Source organism: Microtus pennsylvanicus, chromosome 9 (genome assembly GCF_037038515.1).
Source record: "Microtus pennsylvanicus isolate mMicPen1 chromosome 9, mMicPen1.hap1, whole genome shotgun sequence".
NCBI classification, from domain to species: Eukaryota; Metazoa; Chordata; class Mammalia; order Rodentia; family Cricetidae; genus Microtus; species Microtus pennsylvanicus.
This window is the reverse complement of record NC_134587.1, coordinates 62,256,496-62,282,823: the sequence shown is the minus strand read 5'-3', so window position 1 is coordinate 62,282,823 and position 26,328 is coordinate 62,256,496. Positions and strand designations below refer to the sequence as shown.

The following is a 26,328-nucleotide window of genomic DNA, read 5'->3' as shown; positions in this document are numbered from 1 at the left end:
AAATCCCTCCTAAAAGGATGTTGGTTGCTAGGACCCTGGTATTGGTAGCTGCAGGGCATGAAGCCCAGCAACAGAAATGGAGGAGCCAGGAATAGGGAAAGAAGATGGCTGTCCTGGGTTCACTGCCACAGCTCAGATACAATAAACTTAAACACAGGTTGCACAACCAGAAAATATAACCAGAGCTTCCTCCAGCAAGGACGCCTCCTAAAGGTGCCATAATAGTTCCAAACGGTGCAGCCAACTGGGGACCAAGTGCTTAAATAAATGAGCTTGTGCAGGACATGTCTTACTGAAGCCCCCACGGACTGCAAACTCAAGGCCCCTCTGGAAGAGCCAACATGCTGGCCCAGAGGGCCCACAAGTGAGACAGAGAGGCTCTGTAAGACGGCATAGGAGAGATGGAATTCACAACTTAAGATGGGGAAAAAATGAATTGGCGTTCATTCCCAAGGAAAGCAAGAAGGAAAAGCAGAAATAATTGGCTAGAACATACAGAAATCCTGAGGATGGATAACGAGAACAAATGCTGGCTTCTGAAAATAACGAGCAAACCCAAATATTGGCAACCATGATTACAGACCATGTAGCACAAGTCTTTTAAATGTTTAAATACAAGGAGAACACAAAACGTTAAAGCACAAGACAAGACCACGAGATCCAAGTATGAGTTTGTCAGACTTATGCAAACTGAGGACTTTACAAATGTTGTTCTAATTGCCTTGAAATAAACATTCAACTATCTTACAAGCTTCGGTGGGAGCAAGTCACAAAAGAATGTAAGTTCCATACAATACAACGTCTACCAAACTTCAAGGAAGATGTGATCTGTTCTTAATATCCACGAGCGGCAGTGACTGAGCTTTCGATATGGGACTTATACACATGAACGTTGCTAGTATTTGTGAATGATCTGGTGGCATTTCTTTGTAAATATAGTCTGTCCAAACAAATACCTGCTTTAGGACCTCAAGAACGGCTTGACATTGGGACATTCATAAACATGATTCACTGTCACATAGGGAAAGCAGCAACTAAGAAAAGTGGTTCTTTCCATAAACCCTGGTGGAAATGACTGGCGGTACCCACCCCAAGCATATCCTGTGGAGCGTCACCTACAGCAAACACAGGGAGTAGCCACCGCCACATGCTTGGCTCTGAGACACACCTCTCCTCCCCATCATCACCCTGGCGATTTAGTTCACAGATGCACCAAGAAAAATGTAATTTCCTGAGTGGTGGTGGTGCATGCCTTTAATCCCAGCAGTCAGGAAGCAGAGGCAGGCAGATCTCTGTGAATTCGAGGCCAGCCTGGTCTACAGAGTGAGTTCCAGACAGACTTCAAAGCTACATAGAAAAACCCTGTCTTGAAAAAAAAAAGAAAAGAAAAATGAAAACTTTAGTTTATGAGAACTGAAAAAATTTGAGGACAACATGGTTGTTAACCTGAAGAAGGCAAGCAAACTTGCTAGTCATCCAAACAAACGTAGGAGGAGGGTGATAGAACACGCTACTAACCAGAGCCTTTCCCTGCTCTCATCTGCAACCAAACAGGAGAAACCAAAGGAACTCTGTATTTGTCAGACCACGACTTCAACTCCACAGCGTCTCCAAGAGCAGATCGGGAAGACCTGGTAAAGCGTGCAGCTCGTCCAGCCACTGTTATATCTGCACCTTAGAATCATCTCACCAAGATGCCAGCAATACTGCTCAGTTAATGCTCTTTTCAATGTCAAAAAACATGAAATAGTACATGTCTTTCTCAGAAGGAAAATAATAGAGCCACACATGAAATCAGAGGACAAAATGGGTAAGAGAACTTTACATGTCAATTTCAGGTACAATGCAGCAAATTCTAAAATCAAGGAAGGGAAGGCAAAAAGGGCGAGTTTTTAACTGCAACTTTGTGTGTGTGTGCATGTGTATGCATGCGTGTGTGCGCGCACACGTGTGTATGTGTGTGTGCATGTGTATGCATGCGTGTGCGCGCGCACACGTGTGTGTGTGTGTGTGTGCATGTGTATGCGTGCGTGTGCGTGCGCACACGTGTGTATGTGTGCATGTGTGGCACACACTAGCCCATATCCAAGCATTGAGATTATTATAAAACTATAAAATGTAAGTAGACCCATAAGGAGGCGGGGGCGAGGGAGCCTTTCTTTCTCTTCCTGTGTTACAGCATTCTGACTAAAAGCAGCCTGGGGAACAAGGGATTGATTTTTAACTTACAGTTCCACATCGCAATCTATCACTGAGGGACAGAAATCAGGGCAGGAACTCAGGCAGGAACCTGGAGCTAGGACCATGGAGGAATGCAGCCGCCATTGCTCCCACGGGCTTGCTCAGCTACCTTTGATGAACAGCCTGGGCCCACCTGCTAGAGAACAGCTCTCAGGAACTCAGCGGGTGGAAGGCCCTCGTGTCCTGGGTTTATGGCCGGAGCACTAAACACCTGACACAGATTTGGTACGTGCAGGTCCTCTCCCGAGCTTCTTACCCACACTGACTATCTCACCTGGAGAATTCTTCGTGGACAGTAAACAAAACTCACCTGGGCACAGAACAGAACCAAGCAATCTCTGGGCTGCACGCAACAGTTTGATATCTCTAGCTGATGAAGCCAGTTCTTGCTGTAAGAAACGGTGCCCACCTCCCACTTTCAACATTGCTCGAATGTCTGCAGAGCAGAGATTCCAGACAATGCTACCTTGGTACTGAGGGCCGTTCCGCTTGTTGTCTCTCGTGCTGAGAATGGCTGATGCAATAGAGGCTTGCCTTCACCCCTTAGGCAGTGACAGAACTGGTTTTTTTTCCCCAAAAGACTGAGTCAGGTAGCCACAGAGGAGAGGTGGGTGTTGTCACAAGCGCCCTTTAAGCAAGTAGTGTAGCAGACACAAAAGGACTTCTATTATCTGTTCTTCTTTCTCAGCTTTTCGAAGGTAAGGCATGGACACGAACCTGCCTGCGAGTTTATTTCCCTTTGAGAAAATACTAGGGACATTTCCAAAACAGAGCAAGAGGATGTGATTTCCTTAGGTGGCTGAAAGCTCTGCATCCTGCCCTGCTGGCCAGACCACTAGGCTCCAAACCTCTGGCTGCACAAAACAGCCTCCCCAAGTCTTCCACAGTCTAGACTCAGTACTTTCCCGCCACATAACCCTCCCTGGGCATCAACAGGCGGGCATATCTGCACAGGCCTTTGCAATCATGGTGCCATAACTGGCAGAAGACAGTCTTGTTTCCCTCCTGAATTCTAGACATGTCTGCCTGCCCTAGGCCCATAGGTCATCCCCACTGTTTCAAAACCCACATAGGCACCTGCTTGAGGCTTCTGCCTTGCTCCTTTGTTATGGGTATGGCCCCTCCGGGTCAGCTTCATGCAGATCACCAACCTACCTACTATGGTCAAACCTGAACTGTTTGTCTGTTTTATCCTGTGAAGGCCAGGGACCAGTTATTCTTTACCACCACAGTGGCCCGGTTTTGATGGTTTAATTAGGACATGGGGAGAAACATAAAGAAAAGGTAAATGGGCAAGGGCAGCCATTGCTGCTGGCGTAGGAGCCAAGTACAGCTTATTCTTACGGAGCATCTCTGGGACAGGCAGCCAGGAGATGGCCAGGCAGCCACACTCGGCCCCACAGTCCATCTCAGTCCACAGCAGGTCCGAGACATACCTTAGAAACCATTGAGCATTGGATAGTAAGAGCCACTGGACAGGAATACGGAGGGAAGATGCAGCATTCAGAACAGTTACTGAGGTCCACTGATGGGCTGGGGGACAGGGTGTGTTAGAGGGGTCCAAGGTCATGGAGTGGAATCCCTGTGTATAGGATGCGGTTTAGCTTAAGATGCATCGGTTCTGCTTTCTACAGATAAAAAAACTGAGTCACAGAAGACATGTCATCTAGGTAAGGCTGCCTATGGGGTAAAAATCCCTGTGCTGGGAGCTGATCGTGTATTCACAGCATTGAAAGAAACAACGTTTGCATATCTGGAGAAGTAGGAGAACCTCTATATCAGAACACAAGCAGAGAGACCAATGCAATTGACGGTAGCAGGTCATGTCGGGTACTAAGCGACCGGTGACTTCTTTGGAGTCACACCATTAGGGGAACTCGGGCTTCTTTTATAATTGTCAACCTGCTGTTGAATGTGCTCCTTCACCGTTACACTCTGATGAACCCTTTTAACAGGCTCTGGTTAAAAAATATGGCCGCAGTTCTGCAGGCGAAATGAGTCTAAATAGGAACTTAATCCACTTGACGCCCGTGAAAAATGAGACTATCATCTGTAATCTTTCATCCAACTCGCTACTTAACTCAAAGAATCAATTAAAATGTTTGTGAAAGATGGCCAAGTTAGCTGTGTTTGATCGTTACAGAGTGGGGAGGGGGTTGGGGTTCTGGTCCTCTGGGTACCGCCCCTCCCAGATGCGATCCACAGGCAGAGACGCTGAAGGGCAGAGAAGGACTCCTGGGCTCACAGGTCCCCGGAGGCCCAGGAAGTCCTGACTCAATTCCCATCACCGTGTGATAGTGTTGCCATGTCCAGAGCTAACAGGAAGAATTCCAATGTTGCGATTTACAGCTTTGAAAAATGAGGGAGCCTGCCGCCTTTGTCGTGACTCTCTGAAACATGGGATATTTAAAATTCACACCCCAGACTTAATGCAGAGATAGATCACACACTTTTATGGCTTGGCTGATGCAATGTGAGCCTTGTAATATCTCACAAGGTGTGTTTTATTCCTTCCAGTGTGAGTCACGTGAAGATTAAGACGCTGTATTATTGCCTCCAAACGGCCTGCTATTTCCTGGAAACAGTAATTTGCCAGACCTGTCCTTGTTGTTGGGCTAAGTCTAATGCCTTGAACAATCTCCATTCTCTAAGTGATGGGTTTGCACCAAGGAAGCAAGCGGTCTGGCCAGGTAGCTAAAATTGAGTGTCTCACTGCCACCTAGTGGCTACTTAAGGAATGACCACAGAAAGGCTAGCCGGTGGGTTCCACTTGCCTAATTGAGAAACAAGAATTTTATAGACTAAAAACTAGCATGTCTGAGGGTGCCACTATTTTACAACTCAAAAAAAAATAAATAAAAACATAGAGAAGGGAACCAGCTCATGCCATGTTTCCCCTGTCCTCCATACGTGTGTTCATGTGTACATGCACATGAACAAAAACAAAAACAACATAAAAAGGTTTTTTTTTTGAGAAAATAACATCTGTCTGAATACGTCTGAGCCTGTATGTGAAGCAAATTGTACAATGAAATCTAACACAGCCTTGAGAGACCCAGCAAAGCCAGCTTCCTGTGAACTTGCGCTCCAAGCCACAGCTGAGAGACTGGCTGGCAACATTGATGCAGTTGTCTCTCTCCTGCAGATGAGGTGGGCAATAAGATGACCCGGCTCTGGGAGAAGATGCTTAGCCAGCCCCTCCCCCTTTGCCCTAGTCTCAGCCAATGATGGTCCGCTTATCCCAGGCCTCACTATGTGCAGCCCCTACCCCAGAATCACATCTTGTGGGTTTGGCGTGGGTGTGCGCCCCAAATGTCAGGCTATCTAAAGCCAGGTGTTGTGACCGGTTCCCAGGAAAAACAAAGGTTATCTACAAACACACTCCACAGGCTAATCTGTTATTTTTCTTGTTGCTTTGATAATAATAATAACAATAATAATAAAAACCCTGAAATCTCAAGGATTTATTTTGGTTCATGGCTTGAGAGGAGTCCATCGTGGCAGGAGAGGGAGAGAGTCCACTGAGGCTGCGGGTCATGTGGCATCCAGAGTAGGAATCAGGCAGTGAGTGCTGGTGTTCACCCCATTCTCTCTCTCTTTTTTATTCAATCCAGGACCTCAGCCCAGGGAATGGCACCACATACTCCCAGGGTGACTCGTCCTTCCTCTATCACATTTGAAAAAGGCCTCCCAGACCCTGGAACACTGTTCCTTAGATCATCCTGAGTCCATCAAGTCAGGGTATTCACACAGCCGTGAAGACGTAGGTCTGACTGGTCTTGCTGTAATTATTGCCTTGTTGTGCCTACAAAGTCCTTGCTTTACTGCAACAAATAAAGAAATAAAGTGCAATCCCAACCTCATTTTCAAAACAAACTATACAAAGCAAGTATAAGGTCAGAAGGGAAGTTAACTCTTAGGAGATTTAAGGAAACACAGGGGAGGTCTGGGAGAAGTCCCAGCTGCACAGGGTTCTGGAAAACAAACAATGAACCTGCCCCATAATGATGGTCAGTGGATCTTTGACAGAGTCACCAGGAACAGATAAGGAAAGAGCAGCCATTGCAATGAATAGCACTGAGAATACCAAGGCTCACAAACAGAGTACAGCTGGATTTGTAGGTCACACTGTACAGAAAAGCCAACTTGAAAGTGGGCACAGACTTACAGGTAGAGAGGACTATGGCAAGACAACACAGGGAGAGCGGCATACATTGGTCTGGACCACGATCTCCCACGTCATCTCAAAGCACCTACAGCTGACCTGTCTTCAAAAGATTTCAGTTGATGCAATCCTGTTTGGTTTTGCCTCGGCTGCCTGTGCCTTGGAGACAAAGCATCCATAGTGAAAGGCTAATATTTAATATTCCATATATATATATGGAACCCAATAGCAAGAAAGCAGATAACCCAATCAATAACAGGCAAAGGATCTAAATAGACACCTCAAAAAAAAAAAAGTATGGACAAGGCTCAAGCCACAAAGGGAAAAGCAAAAGATCCTGTTTCCCTGAAGTCCTAGTTAGGGTTTCTACTGCTTTGACTAAATGCCATGACTAAAATAACTTGGGGAGGAAAGGGTTTATTTGGCTTACACTGCCACACTGCTGTTTATCACTGAAGGAAGTCAAGACTGAAATTCAAACAGCAGAACTCTGGAGGCAGCAGCTGATGCAGAGGCCATGGAGGGTGCTGCTCACTGACTTGCTCCCCATGGCTCGCTCAGTCTGCTTTCTTATAGAACCCAGGGCCGCCAACCCAGGGGTGACACCACCCACAGTATGATGTGTTTGAGGAGGCTGCTTGTTTGTCCCAGCCGCCCTGAACCAAAATAACCACACAGAAACTTTATTAATTAAAACACTGCTTGGCCCATTAGCTCTAACTTCTTATTGGCTAACTCTTATAGTAATTTATTCCATTTAGAGGAGACCCAGGAGTACAATGTCTCCAGCCCAATGGCTTAGTGGTTAAGATCATTGCCTGTTCTTCCAAAGGTCCTGAGTTCAATTCCCAGAAACCGCATCGTGGCTCACAACCATCTGTAATGAGATCTGGCGCCCTCTTGAGGAAGAGACCTAGTCAATGGTTCTATCCACTTAGACCATGAAACTCAATAAGGACAAGTTCAACAGAACCACCATATGCAAGCTGACCATGCATGCTTTAGCATTGCCAGGAAATAAATTTCAATGTCAAATTTCAGGAGTACAATACTGGGGTGAGATGGGGGGGATGGCCCCTGTCACAGGCACGACAACACATACTCTACCTGACTGATATTTACCCTTGTGGACAACAAGCATTCTCCAGAAGATGGGCAGGACTCAGCCCTCCGCTTACCAATCCCTCCCTCCATGGACATGGACATAAATACACCTTCAAGTCAAGAATCATTGGAATTATTTCAAAAGCTTCTATAAGCAACCTCTCCCAGCAATGAACCATCTCTGTCCTTTCTTGTCACAGACATCTGCTTGGTCATCATTATGGTTCATGTGCACTCTATGAAATTTAATTTCTGAATCTATTTACAGTTTTTAATTTTCTAGGTCATTAACATTCATGTGCGGACTCTCTTGGGTTAAAACATCTCCTAGAGAAGAGTCTGTGTTTGCTGTAAGGGGCCCCTTTGTTCTGAGAACTTGGTCTTGGGATGTCTTGTGCCAATACTGGTCCTCTCAACAGGGAGTTTCTGGATATGGTTAACCAAGGTAAGGAGACCCACCCTAAATATGGGAGGCACCATTCTTGTGTAGGCTGAGGTCCTAGACTGATTGAAAACGGAATGAGTTGAGCATCAGGATTCATTCATCTCTCTGCTTCCTGGCTGTGCACACACTGAGACCAGATCCCTCAGACTCCTGAAGCCATCCCTTCTCCATAGCAGATTGTCCCCTGGAGCTGTGAGCCGAAATGAACCCTCTCTTCCTGGTGTTACTCTGGTCAAGTATTTGGTTCTAGCAACAATAAAAGCAACTAATACAGATTTTAATGACCCAAAGAGATAAAATGTACTTAACCCTGAAAGCTCTTTATACTACAAAGCAACTATGATACTGGCAGGTGAAGACTTTTATAGCAGAAAACTTGGCCCTCTTGTACATGAAGCCTGCATTCACCCTGTGCAGTTTTCAACTTCACCCAAGCAGGTCTGCACTCAGCCAGGCTTTAGTTTTCCCTCGGAGAATACGACAATGCTCTTTCCAATGAGGGGATCCTTTCCCTGGGAATCCCTGCCTGATTAGTTAGTATCCTAGAGCAGAGCGATGCCAGACACCAAAATTTTGCTTTCCTCTATAAAAATCTTTAAATCGACGGTGTGAGAACCTGTTGGAATGCACACTGAGGGTCCCTCTCTGTGCCTGTATAAATGGATGGAGCTGCAGGAGAGCCATAGTCCACACGCCACAGGAGTGTGAAAGCCGGAGAAACTTATTGAGTCAAGATGGGAACACGTAGGTATGTAGGATGGTACAGAAACCACAGCAAAAACGCCTTTTTATTTTTTTTATTAGCCTAAAGCAAGAGGAAAAAAGGCAACCCAAGTAACATGCTCAGAGCCTCCGAAGGGTTTCCAGAGATGTGTCCTGCATGCCCCGCCATCCCCTCAGGATGGCAATGGCTGCCCAGACCACATGCTAGAAACATCTGAGCATCACCCCACATGGCCTTGACCCTGGACAAGTCAGCGGCTCTTTCTCAGCTCACTCTGCACTGCCCTCTACTCTTGGAATCAACCAAGACTGTCAGCCTTGTAGAAACACTGCTTTTCCCTTCGCACATAAAACTGTAATCACAGAGTGCAAAAATCAAATGCCTGGTGTGCAATCACCCATCACGCCACATGTGCTATTGCTCAGAACCGCCATCCCCCCAATGCATACAACATCCTAAGACTTCCAACTGTCCCTGCTGTCGCTCCAGCCCAGGGCACACCGTATCCCCTTACTCAGAGGAGGTGGAGGCTGGGATGAGCTTGGGTTTGGCCTGCTGGGGAGGTGAGATATCGGGGATCTTTTCCCCGTGTTTGTACACGCTGACCGTGACATCGATCTTCTCGCCTCCGTATTTGTTCTTCACGTTGATGCTGTACTTGCCCGAGTCCTCGGCCGTCACCCCCTGAATGGTCAGGCTGACGTACTTGGACTGTTCCACCTTCACGGAGAAGTGCTCGCTTAGCTCAATGTCCTTGTCGTTCTTAAACCAGACCACTTCAGGGTCAGGGTTCCCAAACACTGTGCAGGTCAGGTTCAAGGTCTTTGGAGGGAAGACGGGGTGAAGAAAGACAGTTAGAACCGGAGTGGGAGACGGGGTGAGGGGGTGATCAAGACACACCACACGCATGCATGGAATTTTCCAGTACTAATCTAAAGAGGAATAAGAAGGCCATGTTCCTCTCCGAAGGTGGGCGCTCAGTCGTGCCTACTGGCACCTGTTGATCATTTATTATCAACCACCCTTCATAGACACAGGCTCCAAAGGGAGGTGGGGGCAGAGGAGCCCTGTGCTATGGGAGGCGTGGCCTGAGGAAAACCTGTGAAATGGTTCTACTTGTTCCAAGTTCTAATCTGAGTTGGGGGGGGGGAGGAGTGTAAACTTGGAAAATGGATTAGCGCTATTATCATTCCACTGACCCTGTCTGTAAGTTCCTTAAGTGTGTTTGTTTTTATTCTTATTTCTGCGCATTCCTGCCCAGCTGTGTATGGAGATGTACCTGGAAGCATAGCTGCTTGTGGAGGGCAGAATAAGGTGTCAGATCCCCTGGGAACTGAAGGGATCAGAAGTTGTGAGGCACCCAGGGTGGATTCTGGGAGCTGAACCCCAACTTTCTCTCTAAGGGAAGTACTGGCTCTTACTTCCTTTACATTTAGACTTAGGGGGTCTGTCTCCCCAGTTCTTCTGGAAAGTCCAGAGAATATAGTGTCTACACCTCCAAACCCAGATGCAGCAACTCCACACTTGATGGAGGAAGGTCATTGGCTAATAAAGGAACTGCCTTGGCCCATTTTATTGGTTAGGATGTAGGTAGGTGGGGTAAACAGAACAGAATGCCGGGAGGAAGAGGAAGTGAGGTCAGACTCCACAGCTCTCCTCTCGGGAGCAGACGCCTCAGCAGAGACGCCATGCTCCCGGCTCCTGGGCAGACACGCGATGGAGCTCCAACCCAGGATGGACATAGGCTAGAATCTTCCCGGTAAGACCGGTGCTCACAGATTATTAGAGATGGGTTGATCGGGATATCAGAATTAGCCAGTAAGGGCTAGAGTTAGAGGGCCAAGCAGTGTTTAAATGAATACAGTTTGTGTGTTGTTATTTCGGGCATAAGCTAGCCAAGCAGGCGGCTGGGGTGTTGGGGACGCAGCCCCGCTGCCCTTATTTCAACACACACTTGCCTGGGCTCAGCCCCCTTGCAGCCTGTGACTGTTAATTCCACAGTTACATCATTTGTGATGTCACCGTCGCTCCATCTCAGGGGCTTTCATCCCATGCTTTCGCTGACTGCTAAAAGGAGGTCTATAAATTTTGCATTTAGGCCTAATAAAGCCCTTTCAAGTACCTATGTCCCTGTGACATTGAGCTAGAATCGTGCAGCAGAAGTGCCAATTAGATATCAATAACTCCACTGATGGGAGACAAATTAAAACTTCAATTATAGATTCCAGAGTGACCTTGGAAATTGGAGCAAAGTTTTTCTCTCCCTTTACTATTAAAGAAACTGACTGTTTGTCTTCAAAGTGGTAGCTCTCAGTTTCACCCCAGATGGGGGAGCTGGCCCACCACCTCCTTCAGAGAAGCCCCTGAGCCAGGTGATATCAGACCCTATGGACCCCAAGGTCCCCTTGTACCAAGTCTGTGAGTCACGCAACCTGCCTGGTGTTTGAGTACTCGCAACGCTGGCTTTTGACGTTGTTGCTGTTTTTCTTTTTTCTCAGTACTGAGGTTGAAGCCCAATGACTTACACACACTAATCAAACCTCTACCACTAAAGTGCACCCCAGTCATGACTGTTAAGCTATCCCACCTCTCTGTTTGCAGAAGTCCTCAGGGGTTCAGGACAGGGGTTGACAGCACAATGGGAGTTAGCTCTGAGTGCCCGGCAGGCTGCGTGGGGGATGATTCCAGCTCTCAGGCTCCCCTGTGTCATCCCCCCAAGATGACAGCTGAGTTCTACCCTGCATCACCGCACTCATCCCGGCCGTGTCCCCAACTGTCTGCTCTCACCTTGCCTTCCATTATGGTCACCACGTCAGGTAAGCCACCAATCACCTTGCCACGATCTATAATGAAAAAGAGCCAGGTTGAGGAGACACTGTCAGGGAGGCCTGAGGCTGACACCAAGTGATGCCAAGGTGGAAACAGGGAAGGGCGGGCATAACCTCAACAGAGGACACACAGAAAGTTATGATCTGAGTGGAGAAAGCTACCGCAGGGGCCGCGGGCAAGGACTAGCTGGCTCTGTAGGTTGGGGGGCAAGTGGTGCCAAGGAAAGAGGAATGAGAGACAACTGAACCAGGGAGGTCACATCAAAGACTGCACCTAGAGCAACACCTCACGAGGGAGAAGAGTCTTGGTATCCGGGCCACTTGGTAGCAGGGTGCACTGAACCGTTCTGATCCCCTAACTCAACTATGTGAAATGTGCACCTCCCCCCACCCATCCTCATTTGCAGCCCACAAGTACTCACTCTTCTCTGCAAATGCAGCTGCCCTGGAAACCACAAGAGGGAGAGAGAAGGGTGTAAGAAAAGCTACCGACCAAGGTCCACCAAAGCACGTGAGACATTTGCTCGCAGCAAAAGCAAATAAAGAAGGCAGGCCTAATGATACGTAGCGGTACAGGCATTCCCATTGGTCCCACAGAGGAACGAACCCCAAGGATACAAAAATCTACAGACGTGCAAGTCCCCGAGATGAAAAGGCGTTGTTTATGTTTACATGCAAAAATGTTTAATGCAACATATACTCATCCTCCCGGGTCTTGTCAATCATCTCTAGTCACTTACGATACCCAGCAGAGTAAATACTGTGTGCAGAGTTCCTACACGGTTATTACTTAGGGAATGACGACAAGAAATATGCCTGCAGGGATACACTGCCCTTGCATTGTTTTTTAATTGTTTGTTTGTGTTTTGCTTTTTAACTGTGGTTGGATCTGAGGGTGCAGAACCTGTACCCAGGCAGAGGGATCGTGCTCTGGTCATTTGGAGTTGGGGAGCATGCTAAAACGAAAAGGAAGTTTAGCATGCAGACTCTCATGGTTTTACACCAAATTCACCAGACTGCATTAGAAACTTTTAGGTGTTTGTGTGTCTGCGCCTGTGTGTGCTGGTTGATACAGGTGTACAGGTGTGTGTGTGTGTGCGTGTGGAGGCCAAAGGTTAATATCAAGTACCTTCCTCGGTTTCCCAAGGCGTGATATCTCTCTCTCTCTCTCCTCTCTCTCTCTCTCTCTCTCTCTCTCTCTCTCTCTCTCTCTCTCTCTCTCTCTCTCTCTCTCTCACTAATTTGGAAGGACTGGTTGTCCAGGAACCCTAGGGATGCTCCTGTCTCTGCCTCCCAGTGGTTAGATTACAGGTGTGCCCTCTGTACCCAGTTTCTTTTTTCAAACATGGGGTCCTTAGAACCTGACTGACTAAGCCATCTCCTGGACGCTCAGCATGTTGTTAAATTGTCAGTTTCTGATTTATCAGACTTGTCATACATCTCCTCACCAAAGGCATCCTGTATAACTTAGTAGGAGCCAATGGCTGTCCTCTGCTCTGATATCCTAAACCTCAGACACTCATTTGAAAACCTGAAGCATTCTTTAACAAGCTCTGCATCACATGTCACTTGATTATGACAATTTGAGAAATCCATCACTTTAATCATTTAAAGTAATCCAGGGTTCGGCTGGCCCTAGGAAGTTAATACGCAATGCATTTCTAGTGTAGGAAAACGGTTGCCCTGCTACAGATCGAGTTTCTTCCATTGCTATTTTCATCCCAGGAAGAGAGCATTCTTGGAATCAGCAAGGCATTTTTGGATGACCCTGAATGTAGCCGGAATGAACCCAAGCGAGAGCCCCGCCCCCAACCAGAAATGATGACAACAAGCTGTGGGTCTTACTTGAGCTGCTGGAACTCGGCAAAGGCTTCATCAAAAGCTGCAAGGAAACATTGCATACGTCAGTCACGGTCTCCCATGTTTAGGTCTCATCAACGCAGACGTTCTACTAGCTGGCTGACGAGATGGAAACTGAGGGGTAGTCAAACTAATAAATTGATTTTTCTTAAGTCGCTTCCTCTAGGTGAAAGTCATGATGTCAGTGGATTACGTAAGGCTCCCTTTTCTTTTCAGCATCTGCATGGGCTGTTCACAGGAATGTGATGAGCAACAGGGAACTCTCATACCTTGTCCCGAGAGGTCCAGTGAGCGCTGGTGGTTATCTTTGCCGTCGAAAATCTCGAAAGTGTATTTCCCCTTGTCCTTCTCCGTGGGCTCGCAGATCTGCAACCACGCCATCTCCTCACTTCCTCCAATCCGCATGTGCTCACTGGATGAGATCTTAGCCTCTCTACAGTGCAACATGGGTGAGCTCAGTTAACCTCCAGATCTCATGCTCACACCTGGGAGGGGATGCTAGCATGTCCGAGTGTGCTGGGCCTGGTCTGCTCACTTACATCTGGCTGGGAACTGTTTACTCACTTGCTCATGCCAATGGCATAGTAGGTTTGGGTTTTTTTTTTTCTGACTGTTTTAAACTTAAGTACATTAATAACTCAGGCCTGAAAACTCCCAAAGCCAAATGATTACTACTTAAAGGACTTCAGAATACTTGATTTAATATGGCCATTCGTAAGAATAGTAAGCAGGGAACATATGGCCTGATGCAGCGTTTCTGTGTCTAGGTGCATGTTCAAAATAGCTGAAAGCGGGGACAAGGACACTTTGACACTCACATCTGCAGAAATATTAATCACAATGGGCAGTGTGGACAGCCACATGGGCCCTGACATGCAAATAGACAATTAAAGATTTGTCCGTGGGATGGTATACTACCTACCTTTTTAAAAGAAGGGAACTGATACATGCTACAACATGCATAAATTCTGAGGACAGTAGGCTGCATTTAAAAAGCTGGTCACGAGAAGACAAGCATGTGTCTATAATCGCCAGAGTTGCCGCACTCAACAGAGAGTAGAGTAAAGCTAGCATACAAGGGGGACAGCATTCCATTGTACAAGGTGAAGGCTTTGGAGATGGTGGCAGAGCTGGGTGCCCCCAGCATGGTTTCACTGCACCCTTACGGTGGACAAATAATAAATTTTATGGTTAATGTGTTCTATTCCAGCTTTGGAAGTGTAAGTAAGACTAAAGCATCCAATAATGTTGCTGTCTTCCAAATCAACAGTGTTACACTACACTCACCCATTATCAAGTCAACCTGTTTGGTGCACCTAGTTGTCAGAGAGAGAGAGCATTCACCACACCTAGGGACTTGCAACCTGCTTCAAGTGTTGTGTGAGCCACTGGTCACTGTCCCTAAATACACAATGACTCCAGTAGCCTGTTCAATCTTCTTCTGCCACGTGCTACTCAATGTGGGCCTTAAATCTGGAGATATCATTTTCTTTGTCTCTAAAACTCAAATACACTATAAATATAGAGAGCCCTGTCAAGGTCACGGCAGCTGGTAGCCCTACCCAGAGTGGGAGAGAATCCATGGGAAGCCCTCACCTCAACACCACTCCCACCCTGTCTAAGAATTCTAAAAGGTAAGATGTAGAAAACAGAAAGCATCTCATTCTTGCAGGTAATTGGAACCCACCCAGATTAAGGGAAGTTGTTAGTCAATTGAAACTATGACAGCAAAGACTCCCAAGCTGGGGGAACACATACAGCCTGAGGTAAAAGTTTGCTAGCTTTGCTTTTCCTATGATGACAGCAAGACATCTCTGGAGTGGCTGGGATTCCTCGACATCTGAAGGGGTCAAGCCTCAGACTGTTGAACTTTACCATGTCTACACAGTACATTAATTTCACCCTCCAGCAAGAAAACAAGGTCCTTTTTCCAAAGAACATTTCTGTTTGTGCTGGTTAAATTTCCAGCCTTTTATTTAAAGTGGCATTTTCTGCATTAGTTGATGTATGACTTGGCATTTTTTAAAAGCAATGAACAATTGTCCATGCCTAAGTCTGCATTCTGTGGATTTCTTATTAGGGTCTGTGGATCAAATGTCACCAACTGACACAGGTTCCTACTCTACCCTGGGTTCCCTGTCTTCTTACACATGTCTAGTGAGAAAGCCACTAGTTGAAAGGTTGGATACTGCAGAATAATCCTTTTGTACACTGTGAAGAACTGTTACTCAGATTGGCTTAATAAAGAAGCTGATTGGCCAATAGTTGAACAGGATAAAGTAGGCGGGAGAGCCAAACTGAGAATGTTGGGAAGGAGACAGGCACAGACACAGAGGGAGCAGGAGATAAACATGCTGTCATGTTTAATAAAGGTACTGTCATGTGACAGAACATAAATAAAGAATATGGATTAACTTAAAATAAAAGAGTTAGTTAGTAATAAGCCCGAGCTATTGGCCAAACATTTATAATTAATATAAGCCTTAGTATGTCTGTTTGAGAGCAGCTGTGGGACAGGAAAACTCTGCCTACAGTTGGACCTTGGACTCTAAACACTGGTCCCTTGTTGCTCTTCTCACTACCAGGAGAATGTGTTCTGAGCACAGGTGCCATTGGTAACCACTGTGGACACCTTCTGACACTCCTTTTCTTTCTCCTTTGCCCAGACTCACTGCCCCATGGCCCACCCATCCAAATCTTGGCACCATAACTGAGAACAGGGTCATGGCCTGTGGTTTGCCAAGAGTACCACATTGAGCCACGAGCTGCTGCGGTCATGGACAAAAGCTCTCATACTCACTTGTGATACCAGCTGACCTTCATTTCCTCTGTGAAATACTTCATGAAGCACTGAAGTCTGATGCCCTCTGGGGTGCAGAGAACCTTCAGTGGTGAGGCAGAGGCTCCTGCAGATAACAATACGTTAAATTAAACCTCAGAGAAACAGGCAGAACAGGCCCGTGGCCCAACAGTAAGACACATCCGTCCACAGTATCGGCACGTCACTCCTCAAGTTGGGACTCATTCCTGTCATAACCACAGAGGCTCCTCCCTCCCTCCATGTCACGTGCTTTCATCTGAGAAGTACACTTGCCCTGCCAGAGCACTGTGAAAAGCCCTTTGCTTACGACCAAAGACACATGAAGCTTTTCAAACGTAATCCACACCTGGCCCTTAGCACTTTGGCTTGCCTGAAAGAATCAATCTTGGTGACAATGGCTATGAAACCTGCTATATTAATTGACCCAAGTCTGAAGAGATACAGAAAACCCATACAGGAGGGAGGAGGGAAAATCAGCAGAAGCTGGAGTGGGAGGACACAGCCACAACCTTCCTTCCTGGAGACACCTGCACTTCACTCCTCTCCACCTGAAATGGCACACAGATGCCAGGGAATCTAGTCACATGGAGACCTCTGTGCTTGCTCTCCATCTGCCCCTAACTCCCCATAAAAGATGCCTGCGTCCACCTTGGTTGATGGAGTGAACCGGGAGTTCCCGAAGCATCGTGTGAGGCCAGTCTGCTGCACTCATCGCCTCTCCACATGTGACCAACCTGTCACTGGCAGGTGGCCCTCCAGCACATTATGAGATAGTTAATACAAACCAGCCCTGCAGAGTGTGAGGGCAAAGCCATTTTTCAAGTGACTTGATTCACCTTACAAGCAGCTTGCACACCCATGGGTTAGTGTTTGACTCATTGAAAGCCATTCCAAGGGAACCTCATTTTAAAATGTAGCCAGGTCCCTTTCACTAAACGAAAGCAAAAAGGTCTACCTCACAGGAGTGCTTGCAAAAGCATTAAAGGTATGCAAACAGTGGTTTTGAAGGGAATTCTGGGAAAGCATAGGACTTTGCAATTGCGGTAGAGAGGATATGGGTTCTGGTGAGTCCTGACTCAGCTAGCTGGTCATCTATCTGCCACGCAGATTTTGGTTACGTGATCAGAAAATTTAACCTGGGTATTCTCCAGCTGATGTGTCTAATCTTTTGACATTTTAACACGGTGTTGTCAGTCACAAAATTCACACTGGAGAGCCTCACAACAGAGCGGCAGGGAAGGATATTCCAGAAGGTCTCATGACGTCACAGGTAGGTATTTGATTCTGTGTTGGGCCACTTGTGTAGCTATCCTTGACTTTGTCCAGTCACACGTGGCCAGTGGCTCACAGGTTGGGCATGCCTTCAAATCTAGAGAGTCTGGAGTAACGGATCACTAACGGTTACCATGAAAGCTACTATTTGCTCATTTATAAGCGGTGTTTTAGCTTTTCCAGTTTCTAAACAAAGGCAAATTGCTCAATATACAGACTATGAAGTCTAAGTGTTCAATATCCACTATGACTATTCTGTGTTTTAAGAAAGACTAATAGCACTTTTGAACAACACCATTGCCCAGGTTGGGCAAAGGCAAATTGACAGTGGTGAATTTGGGGCAGTGCCAGCAGGGCCTTCTGAAGGTGGGCAGTGCCAGCAGGGCCTTCTGAAGCTGAACACAGGCTCCAGTAATCACCCTGCAGAGCTAGGACGGAGCATGACGGAGCAGGCAGGTCGCCAGGCAGGGGCACACCCAGCCATCAGTGTCCTCTGGGATGTGAGTGCTAAGCCCAGGAAACAGAGATGCTTCATCCAGCCAGACTTGAAACCTCGGGGACTTTTACTTACCACACACACGACTCATTGCCAGGATCATGTCCTCGTAGACTGGAAGAGAGAAAGGCGATGCACCATCATTGGCCGTGACTTTAACAGAAAGCAGCATTTTCTATGTCTAATTAAACTGACACAGGAAACTGTGATCCTCATTTGAAAAATGAAACACTAAAATGGTAATATTTGTCCATAAAAGGCTTATGTGCGCCATAAATCCTTCTAACCTATTCGCTTTTTAAACACGGGACAAGAACATTTTGTTCGACATAAATCCAACTGTACATGGAATTGAATAACTTCCTAAGAGCTTCAATCATCTTTACGGCATTTGTAAGGAATCAAACGCGGCTTCTGATGAGGGAGTGAAATGACATTTCATCTAAGCCCAAAGTGATATTGTGCGTTTTCTCTAACACTGTGAAGAAACTCTTAATGCAGACAAAGGACAATCTGGTTTCCTTACCCAGCATCACTGAAGTGGGGAAATGCACACAGTTCAGATTGTGCATGAGGGTACTTCTATAGCACGGGCCATTCCGTGAACAGCATGGAGCTCTGTCAGCTCAGGGTGTGTGTGACCCCACCTCCCTGACACCCTTCATTCCATGGATAGAATGTAGTCGCTGGTATACACACAGCTACAGATACTCATGAGTACTCTTTCACAGTGCCCCTTCCCCCTGTTCCATGGACAGACTAGAGTCCTGGTCGGTGAAATATGCACACAACTCAGGGTGTGTATGGACACGGCTCCACAACAACCCTTATCCTTGTAAGACAAAGAAGGCACCATCTTACCTTTGCCAGCTATTTCCAGGATAGAGACATCTTGACCTCTGTCATCTTTCAAGGTTGCTTTGTATTCCCCATGGTCCTTCTTAGACAACTAGGAAAAACCACATTCCATATTCATGCAAAATAAACACCATGAGACAAGATGTTGTCTTAGTCCATTTTCCTTGCAAAGCATGGGAAATCAGTGTGCAAACAGGGAGGCACAGCCAAGTTGACAAGCTACGGAGAGCGCTGTTTTGTTTCTCTGGCTGCGGCGTACCTTTGGTATAAGCAGCTCACAGACCCCCTTCTCCAGGTCTGGCATGGTCTCAGTTTCATAAAGGACATCATCCTTGAGCCATTTGAAAACTGTCTCCTTCTTGGTGTTTGCGACCTGCAAAACAGAAGTCCTAAGTGAATCGCCATGGTTCAAGAGGAAAAAAAAAATCCTTCAGGGTTAGTCAACCCCAGACCTAAAGAAAACACCAGCTTTTACCCTCAACAGGCTCAGCAGGGGGACTCGTGGAAGAACTGGCACTTCTAATAACAGCGAATGTATTTATCAATGGTCTTCTAAAAGCAGTAAGCTCTCATAGCTGCCACTGACAGGACCGACAAAGTCAGTAAGTGTGAAAATCTCTCCTTTAATAGGAGATGTCGCTGATGAGGCCCAAGCAAACTGCTTTGGTTCTTAAAATGTTCCTCGAGCTCTTTAGATCACTGGGTGCCTGCTCTTTGAAAGTGTGATATTGAGGCGCATGAACACAAAGGGATGGCACCAGGACAGAGGGCTTCCCTATATGGGAATTCCTCACAGTCTAGCCTCTGGCTTAGAAGCTAAGGTTTGCAGGGTTCTGATGGAGAGGAACCATGCTCACACTTGCGTGGGTGACACGCTAGCTCAGGAAGACGATATTCTACTTTGTGCGGCAGGTGTTGGATGACATTGGATTACAGGAGGCTGAGGAGTCTGCATCCCCATCACCTCCATACAGGAAATGCCAGCAATGGAACATTATGTCATGGGACTGGCTCTAGAGACCAGGAAGGCCATGTGTTTGGAATTTCCACAGCAGCTATATGCAGTGTTGTCGCCAGTGACATGAGAAAAATCACATACTGCAGGTACTTTTATCTACTTTAGTCCCGAGTTGAAAGAAAGCCTTGAACAGAGAAGCCAATCACATGTTTAAGGAATGCATGGGGACCCTGGAAGCGCCCCAACCCACCCCAGCACAGAACATGACAGAACACACATCACAGGATAGTAACTTCCTGGTCTGCTCTGGCTGGATCTCCCTGCAATGCCAGCCTCTGCCATCCTTCCTTGTCTCTAGGCTCACTCTGCTCATCAGGGGGAACGTTGCCACTCTGCGTGTGTGAAGCCAAAGACTTTCCAGTGCCCTTCAATCTGGTGTCTAAACAGCCCCCATCCTGCTGCCATGTGGGTGGAGGGGTCTCACCGAGTGACAGCCCCTGCGTGTCATCTCTGACCCTGCAATTCATCTCTGCCATGTTGGAGCACTCAGGTGCCTCATGTGTGCATGAGTGTGCAAAGAGACGTCAAGAAGCAAGTTCCTCAGACACTGCTCACATGGTTTGCACGTACCCAAGGGCCACTGCTCTCCCATCACACTGCTCTAGAGAATGACAAGATCCCAACACACTTTCTTCTTGTGACTGAGGTTTCTGTTGAATACTTCTTTTGTTTTCAAATGCTATTCTATAAAAGTGAAAGTATACCCTAATATATACTATTCCCTATGTATTTTGTCACATAAATAAATCAAGAAGTATCACCTGCCACAGTTATGACTGAATGAAAAGATATTCAGGAAGGTGGTTTGCAGCATTTATGGGGACATGAATATGCAAACTGAATGCATGAGATTGCAAAAATACTGATTTCAAGATTTATTTCTTTGTCCTAATACCTGTGTCTACTGGACTGTGCAGATCTGTGATCAGGGAACTTGACATAATTTCAAATATTTGTGTGCAGTTACACAGCACTTGGATGCTATCAGCCCCCAAGAAGAGGACCTCACATTTTTGCCCCTAGTCCTTAGGATACAGGAAGACCAGGTTGTCCTGGTGCTGTGGTCAGAACCAGAACATCAGTCGCCCTCCTCGTCCCTGAGCCTGACCTCTGACCTCCTGATGAGCTGAGCTTTATAATGCTCACTATAGAAATACATACCTATCCGTGCATGGTGATCATTTGAGAAAACTGATGTTTGTTTTTTCAGTTTTTCTTCCCATGTACAAAAAAGCCCATTGTTCAGTAAAGGACTAGCATCTTGCCTCTGAATGCCAATACTTCAGGCTCCACCATCATCCCAACCCTTCTTACAACCCCACAGCCACTGGCTCTGCCCTCTTGATATAGCTCCATGGCTTCTTGTTGTACATAACACACATAACACTGGCTCTGTCTTCTGACTGTGGTTAAAGATGACATTCAACTCCTGCTCGTGGTCTCACTCCCTGGACCTGGACTTGTTCTGACCCCTGAAGCCTCACCTTGCTGAAACAGCCTGCTTGTTTTCATCTTTCCTACTTGGGCTTTAAGTAATCTGTAAGTAGTTTAAGGACAAAAATAATGCACTATTATCATTTATCCCAACGCTTTCACAGTGACATATAAGGCAGGTACTCAATAAATTAGAGGTTTGTTGATTAAAATACAACTTAGAAATAGAGCTTCTTTACCTAATTATTAACAAACATAAGTAGCCATTCCTCAAATATGCCTTTTAGTGCCTGATAGTGCCATGTGGACAGCATGGCATACACATGTCTTCATGACACGTCTTCTCTTGGAGCCACGGTTAACATTCGAAGACTATGCTTTAGTAAGCTACCTCCTTAAATCTTCTTTTGAAAGTCACAGCACTAAGGCACCATGAAGAAGGAAGGACAGGCATTTACCATCTATGTCTACAGGGTTCACTAGACCCTGAAGTCTCTTCTTGCACCTAAACCTCGGCCACCCATTTCACTCCCCACAGCTGCTCCCTAGCCAGCCTCCCCACAAAGAACACAAAGGGGAAATCACTGGGTCTCTCACCTTGCAGATAAGCCGAACTTCACATTCTTCTGTAACGTCCCAGTGCAAATATTCAGCAAAATGAGGGCCTGTGGGGAAAGGATGAAGTTCTAAAATAAGAATTTACATGTATAGACACCTAAGGCTAAGGTAAGTATTACATCTACATATGTATATGTGTTTTAATATGTCTGTTATATTTTGATATATAAACATAAAGGCTGGAGGGACCTGCTGTGACCTGTAAAGCCATGGTATGGCTCATAGTCTCTAAGCCAGCTTGCCTAAGAGCTAAATCTCTCTTGAGCCCCCTGTTCCCAGTGGGAGGACACGGTCCCCTCCTTACTGCACATGGAGTCATTTGCTCTTTAGATATTTATATCCAGCCCCTCACAGTCTCTTTCCTGGGCTTTGCCTCTGACTGAACACTGAGCAGCACAGTGACAAAGTCTTTAAAGGAAGGGAATTAACACAGGTGAAAGGAAGACAAAGCAACGTGACCTCGCAACTTTGTAGACGCTTGTTAGTTCAGATCAGGGATGGAGCTGTGTATGTCTTTCAACAATATCAATCATTTCTGCTGAAATAAGCATGAAGTAAGCTACCTCCTAATAAAGCTATTTTCTCATTCAACACAACAATGTTAACCAGGTTGAGACTCATGTACTAATTCTTTTATAATAATACATTTTATAAGGCTAGAACTCAATTGGTGTCTTGTTTAAATAAGCTTGTGGAGGGCGCCAGTAGGAAGGTACCTAGGAGGCACTGGTGGAAATAAATGGAGGACAGAAGGTGATATAATATTATTTCAATTAGAAATTTTATATATATATATATATATATATATATATATATATATATATATATTTAAAACCTGTGGTAAAAGCAATACCAAATAAGGAGTGGTCTGGACACTTTGATGGGTGTATCCAGAGAAGTCCATCTGACACAGCCAGAGGGTTATACTGGGCTGAAAGAGGATGGGGACTTGGCTAACCTGAGATCCTACCACTTCTGTGTGAGGTCATCAACATGTGGCATGCAGAGGACCATGGAAAGAAAGGGGTTGGGAAGGATGCAACCTTCAAGCTGCAGGGGCCAGGGACTAGTCAGTCACTGGTGCAGAGGTTAGTTAAGACACCCTGCTTCCCAATAAGGAGAGTTCATAGGAAATTATGAACATATATCCAGGGTCAGCCAAGGTTAGAAGCAGGAAAGAATATAAGCAAGATACCCCTAAAGGGCCAAAGACAGAGGCGTCCCCTAATTTCCTCGGCTAAAATGATTGCTTAACTTTCGATCATCCCACGTGTCTTCAGAGTCAGCTGTGAGATGCAGGGTCTGTTGGAGACACGTTACAAAGTCAGGTCTGCACCTTGTGCTACTGCTGTGTGAGGGAGCCACCACCTACCTTGTTTCCTGAGGAATTCCTTCCTTTGAAATTCAGCCTCTTCAAGGACAGCTTTGAATGCTATTCAAGAAAGATAGAGAGTTGAAATATCTCTCGATTCAAAGGGATTTCCCTTTAACTATGCTTGGCGGGCATGTGGAAACGCTCCCCATGGCATACCGTCTCCAATGAGCACCAATGAGGATTGATTCTTAGCCTTTCCGTCTTGAAGCTGCACAGTGTAGGTCCCTTCATTTTCTATAGTAAACCGATCCATGACCATCTCAATCACACCTGTCGATCGGTCGCATTTAATCCTGTGAGTCTGGAACCCAGAAGAAAACACAGAGAATGACGTGATGAAACTGCTTCTCCACAGTGAAGTTACACCTCGAGGTTGCTTGAATGAGAGTGTCCCCCAGTCAGCGCATATATTTAAATGCTTAATGACCAGGGAGTGAAACTGTTTGGGAAGGATTAGGAGGTGTGGCCTTGTTAGAGGAAGTGTTTCAAAAGTCCACAGCAGGTGAGTCCCCTCTCTCTCTCTCTCTCTCTCCCTACTGTTCCAGTGCCATGCCCATCTGTTTCCTGCCATGATGATCACTGACTAACCCTCTGAAAGTATACACAGGCCCCCAGTTAAAGGCTTTCCTTTATAAGAGTTGCTGTCATGGTGTCTCTACACAGCAACAGAAGACTAACTAAGACACACCTGAGACCGTTCTGAAGGAACTGGGGGGGGGGGGGACACAAAGGAACTCAGAAACCTCTGGGTGGACCAAGAACCCAAAAGAAACCACTGTCCTCTGGGAAGGGAAGAGAGACAGGAAGTTACCTAGTGCGTAGCTATGAGCTTCAGCCCCTGAACTGTAAACAGCCTCTTGGTTGTAAATGGCTAAAGCCTGCCCCCCTCCTCAGGCTTTGATATCCAATAAACATTCAAAAAACTACTAAAAAATTCAAAGTTGCTTCCAAATATGTCAGCCACATGTTCCATACTTGTACAACATCACTGGGTGTTTTCAAAGGGAAATAGAAGAAGAGACAGGTATATCTATGTTCTCAAGAAAGGCTGCAATAAAGGGGCACCAGCCTGCTGATTAGTCTTGAGGTAGAGCCTTCCGGAACATGTTAATGACAGGAACTATGCAGATGCGACTGAAATGAGTCGCCACCATATCAGACTAGAAGTATAAGAGCCCAGCGAGTTGCTCCTGCCCTGGTCCTTGCATATCTGTCTAGTTTCAGATGAAGACATTTGAATTATCAAAAGCAGCTTTCATGTTGCTCAACAAATGGTCGGTATCTGTGGGACATCACCACCAGTTCACCATCCATTCCCAGAAGTGCCGGAACCCACTCTAACTAGTTAAAAGATCCCAGGTATGAATTTCACCAGCCAGAAGCCTGAAGACACAGCAGGCTCTCCAGCTTTCTCGGCTTCCTCACTGCGGTATCTGAGAAGGCTTTAGGAAATAATTAGGCATCTTGATGCAGCAAGATGAAGTTCTGTGATTTTACGAGCCCCATAAATACAGGGTTTTATGTGACTTTCACAAAAACAGCATCAGTCTTCAAACATGAACGTCACCTGTAGGCTGCTAATTAAAGACGTGAAATGGCGCACTCCTACTCCAAAGGATTAGCTCTGGAGCAGCATCGTCGCTCTCCATGGCAGGCAGGGAATGTTAATCAAAAGATGCTCAGCGAATAATGTGCAATCACTCCACATTCCACTTCTTTTCCTAGAAAACATCTCCCCTCGCCTTGATCAGGGAGTACCATCCCACACACAGTGTGCACGCACTCGGCCGTTTACAGCCCACAAAATCCAACTGCCCTCTACTTTTTCTAAAAGCATGGCATGGCTCCCGTGGGACAGACTGACTCCATCACGTGATTTAAAACACCACATGGTCCTGACATCCCAAGATTTCTGTTCGATACACTTCATCTAGCCCTGTTTTGCCAATACCACCAGACATAAAGACCAGCCTGAGAGTAGATAGCAAAGCTCATATGAAGAGATTGGGCTGCCCACAAACATTTCCAGCTCACGATTGATAGGTGTGTAGTGAATACCAGAATGGGGAATTTTGGACTAGGTGGCTAAGCACCAAAGACATACACTGAGCATTTAGTGGAAAAAGGGATATACCAATAGATGATTCACTTAACTCACCCCTGAATAAAAGCAACACCATCAAAAATAGATTTGTTCTATGACTGGGTTCCCCAGCATGCTATAAACTAGACAAGGGTTAATATATCTAAATATAGTTAATGACTTCTCAAGTGTTCCATAGTGCAAAATGAGGGCTGTAGTAATTTCAAGATTCTTTTCACATAATCAAAAATATAGAAAGATGACTCACTCATTCAGTAAAGTTCCTGCCTCACAAGCATGAGGAACTGCGTTTGGATCCCAGAACCCACATAAAAAGCTCAACATGGTAGCATATGCCCAGAGATAGCAAAACTGGAGGCAGACAGATAGATCTCTGTAAGCTTGCAGGCCAGTTGAAATTCCAAACCAATGAAAGACCCTGTCTCAGACAAAAAGGGAAAGATGACTGAGGAAAAATACTCACATGTGCCAAGCATGCACACACCTCAACCACTAACACAAGTGAATGCACACACACACACACACACACACATACACACAAAATAGAACAAAGGCCTAGTGCTCATTCAGTAAAGTACCAAACCAAGACTGACTCTCTGAGCAATGTGAGAACCTCAACCATGAGCCATCTGGTCAACCTTCTGAACTCCTGTTTCTGAAAGGGTGGGAATAAACTCTGAGAACCTTCCAAGTAAACTCAGATTTCTCTAAGCTTTAGCTCACTCCCAGACCAGCAAACCCAGCTCCCTCTGAGCCATAGCTCACTCCAAGAACTCACCTCACTGTCAGAGACTTCTCTGTCATTGATAACGAACCGGAAGCTGGAATCTGGTGAAAGGTGCTCTGCCTGGAGCCAGAAGCGGACCTGACCCTTATCGAAAATCTCATAAGCTAATTCGGACTTCAGAGGGATTGCTGCAGGAGGAAGAGAAATCGTAAGTCAGTGGTGAACAGATCGGCCTCAG

At 46.2% G+C, this 26,328-nt stretch overlaps 1 protein-coding gene across 2 annotated transcripts in view; it reads right to left on the bottom strand.

Annotated features, from left to right (window-relative positions):
* Nucleotides 1–8,725: 8,725 nt before the first annotated feature.
* Nucleotides 8,726–26,328, bottom strand: part of Myom2 (myomesin 2) — a 65,502-nt gene continuing 47,899 nt past the window's right edge. For both annotated transcript variants that reach the window (XM_075986279.1, XM_075986280.1), the window contains exons 25-37: nt 26,142–26,278; nt 23,416–23,560; nt 23,257–23,316; nt 21,864–21,931; nt 19,074–19,187; nt 18,818–18,905; nt 18,032–18,070; nt 16,168–16,273; nt 13,637–13,800; nt 13,353–13,389; nt 11,930–11,952; nt 11,467–11,522; nt 8,726–9,501 (exon numbers count right to left, since the gene is read on the bottom strand). In XM_075986279.1, coding sequence (XP_075842394.1) covers nt 9,190–9,501; nt 11,467–11,522; nt 11,930–11,952; nt 13,353–13,389; nt 13,637–13,800; nt 16,168–16,273; nt 18,032–18,070; nt 18,818–18,905; nt 19,074–19,187; nt 21,864–21,931; nt 23,257–23,316; nt 23,416–23,560; nt 26,142–26,278 — 1,349 coding nt within the window. In that variant the 3' untranslated portion in view covers nt 8,726–9,189. The remainder of the gene's footprint in view (nt 9,502–11,466; nt 11,523–11,929; nt 11,953–13,352; nt 13,390–13,636; nt 13,801–16,167; nt 16,274–18,031; nt 18,071–18,817; nt 18,906–19,073; nt 19,188–21,863; nt 21,932–23,256; nt 23,317–23,415; nt 23,561–26,141; nt 26,279–26,328) is intronic.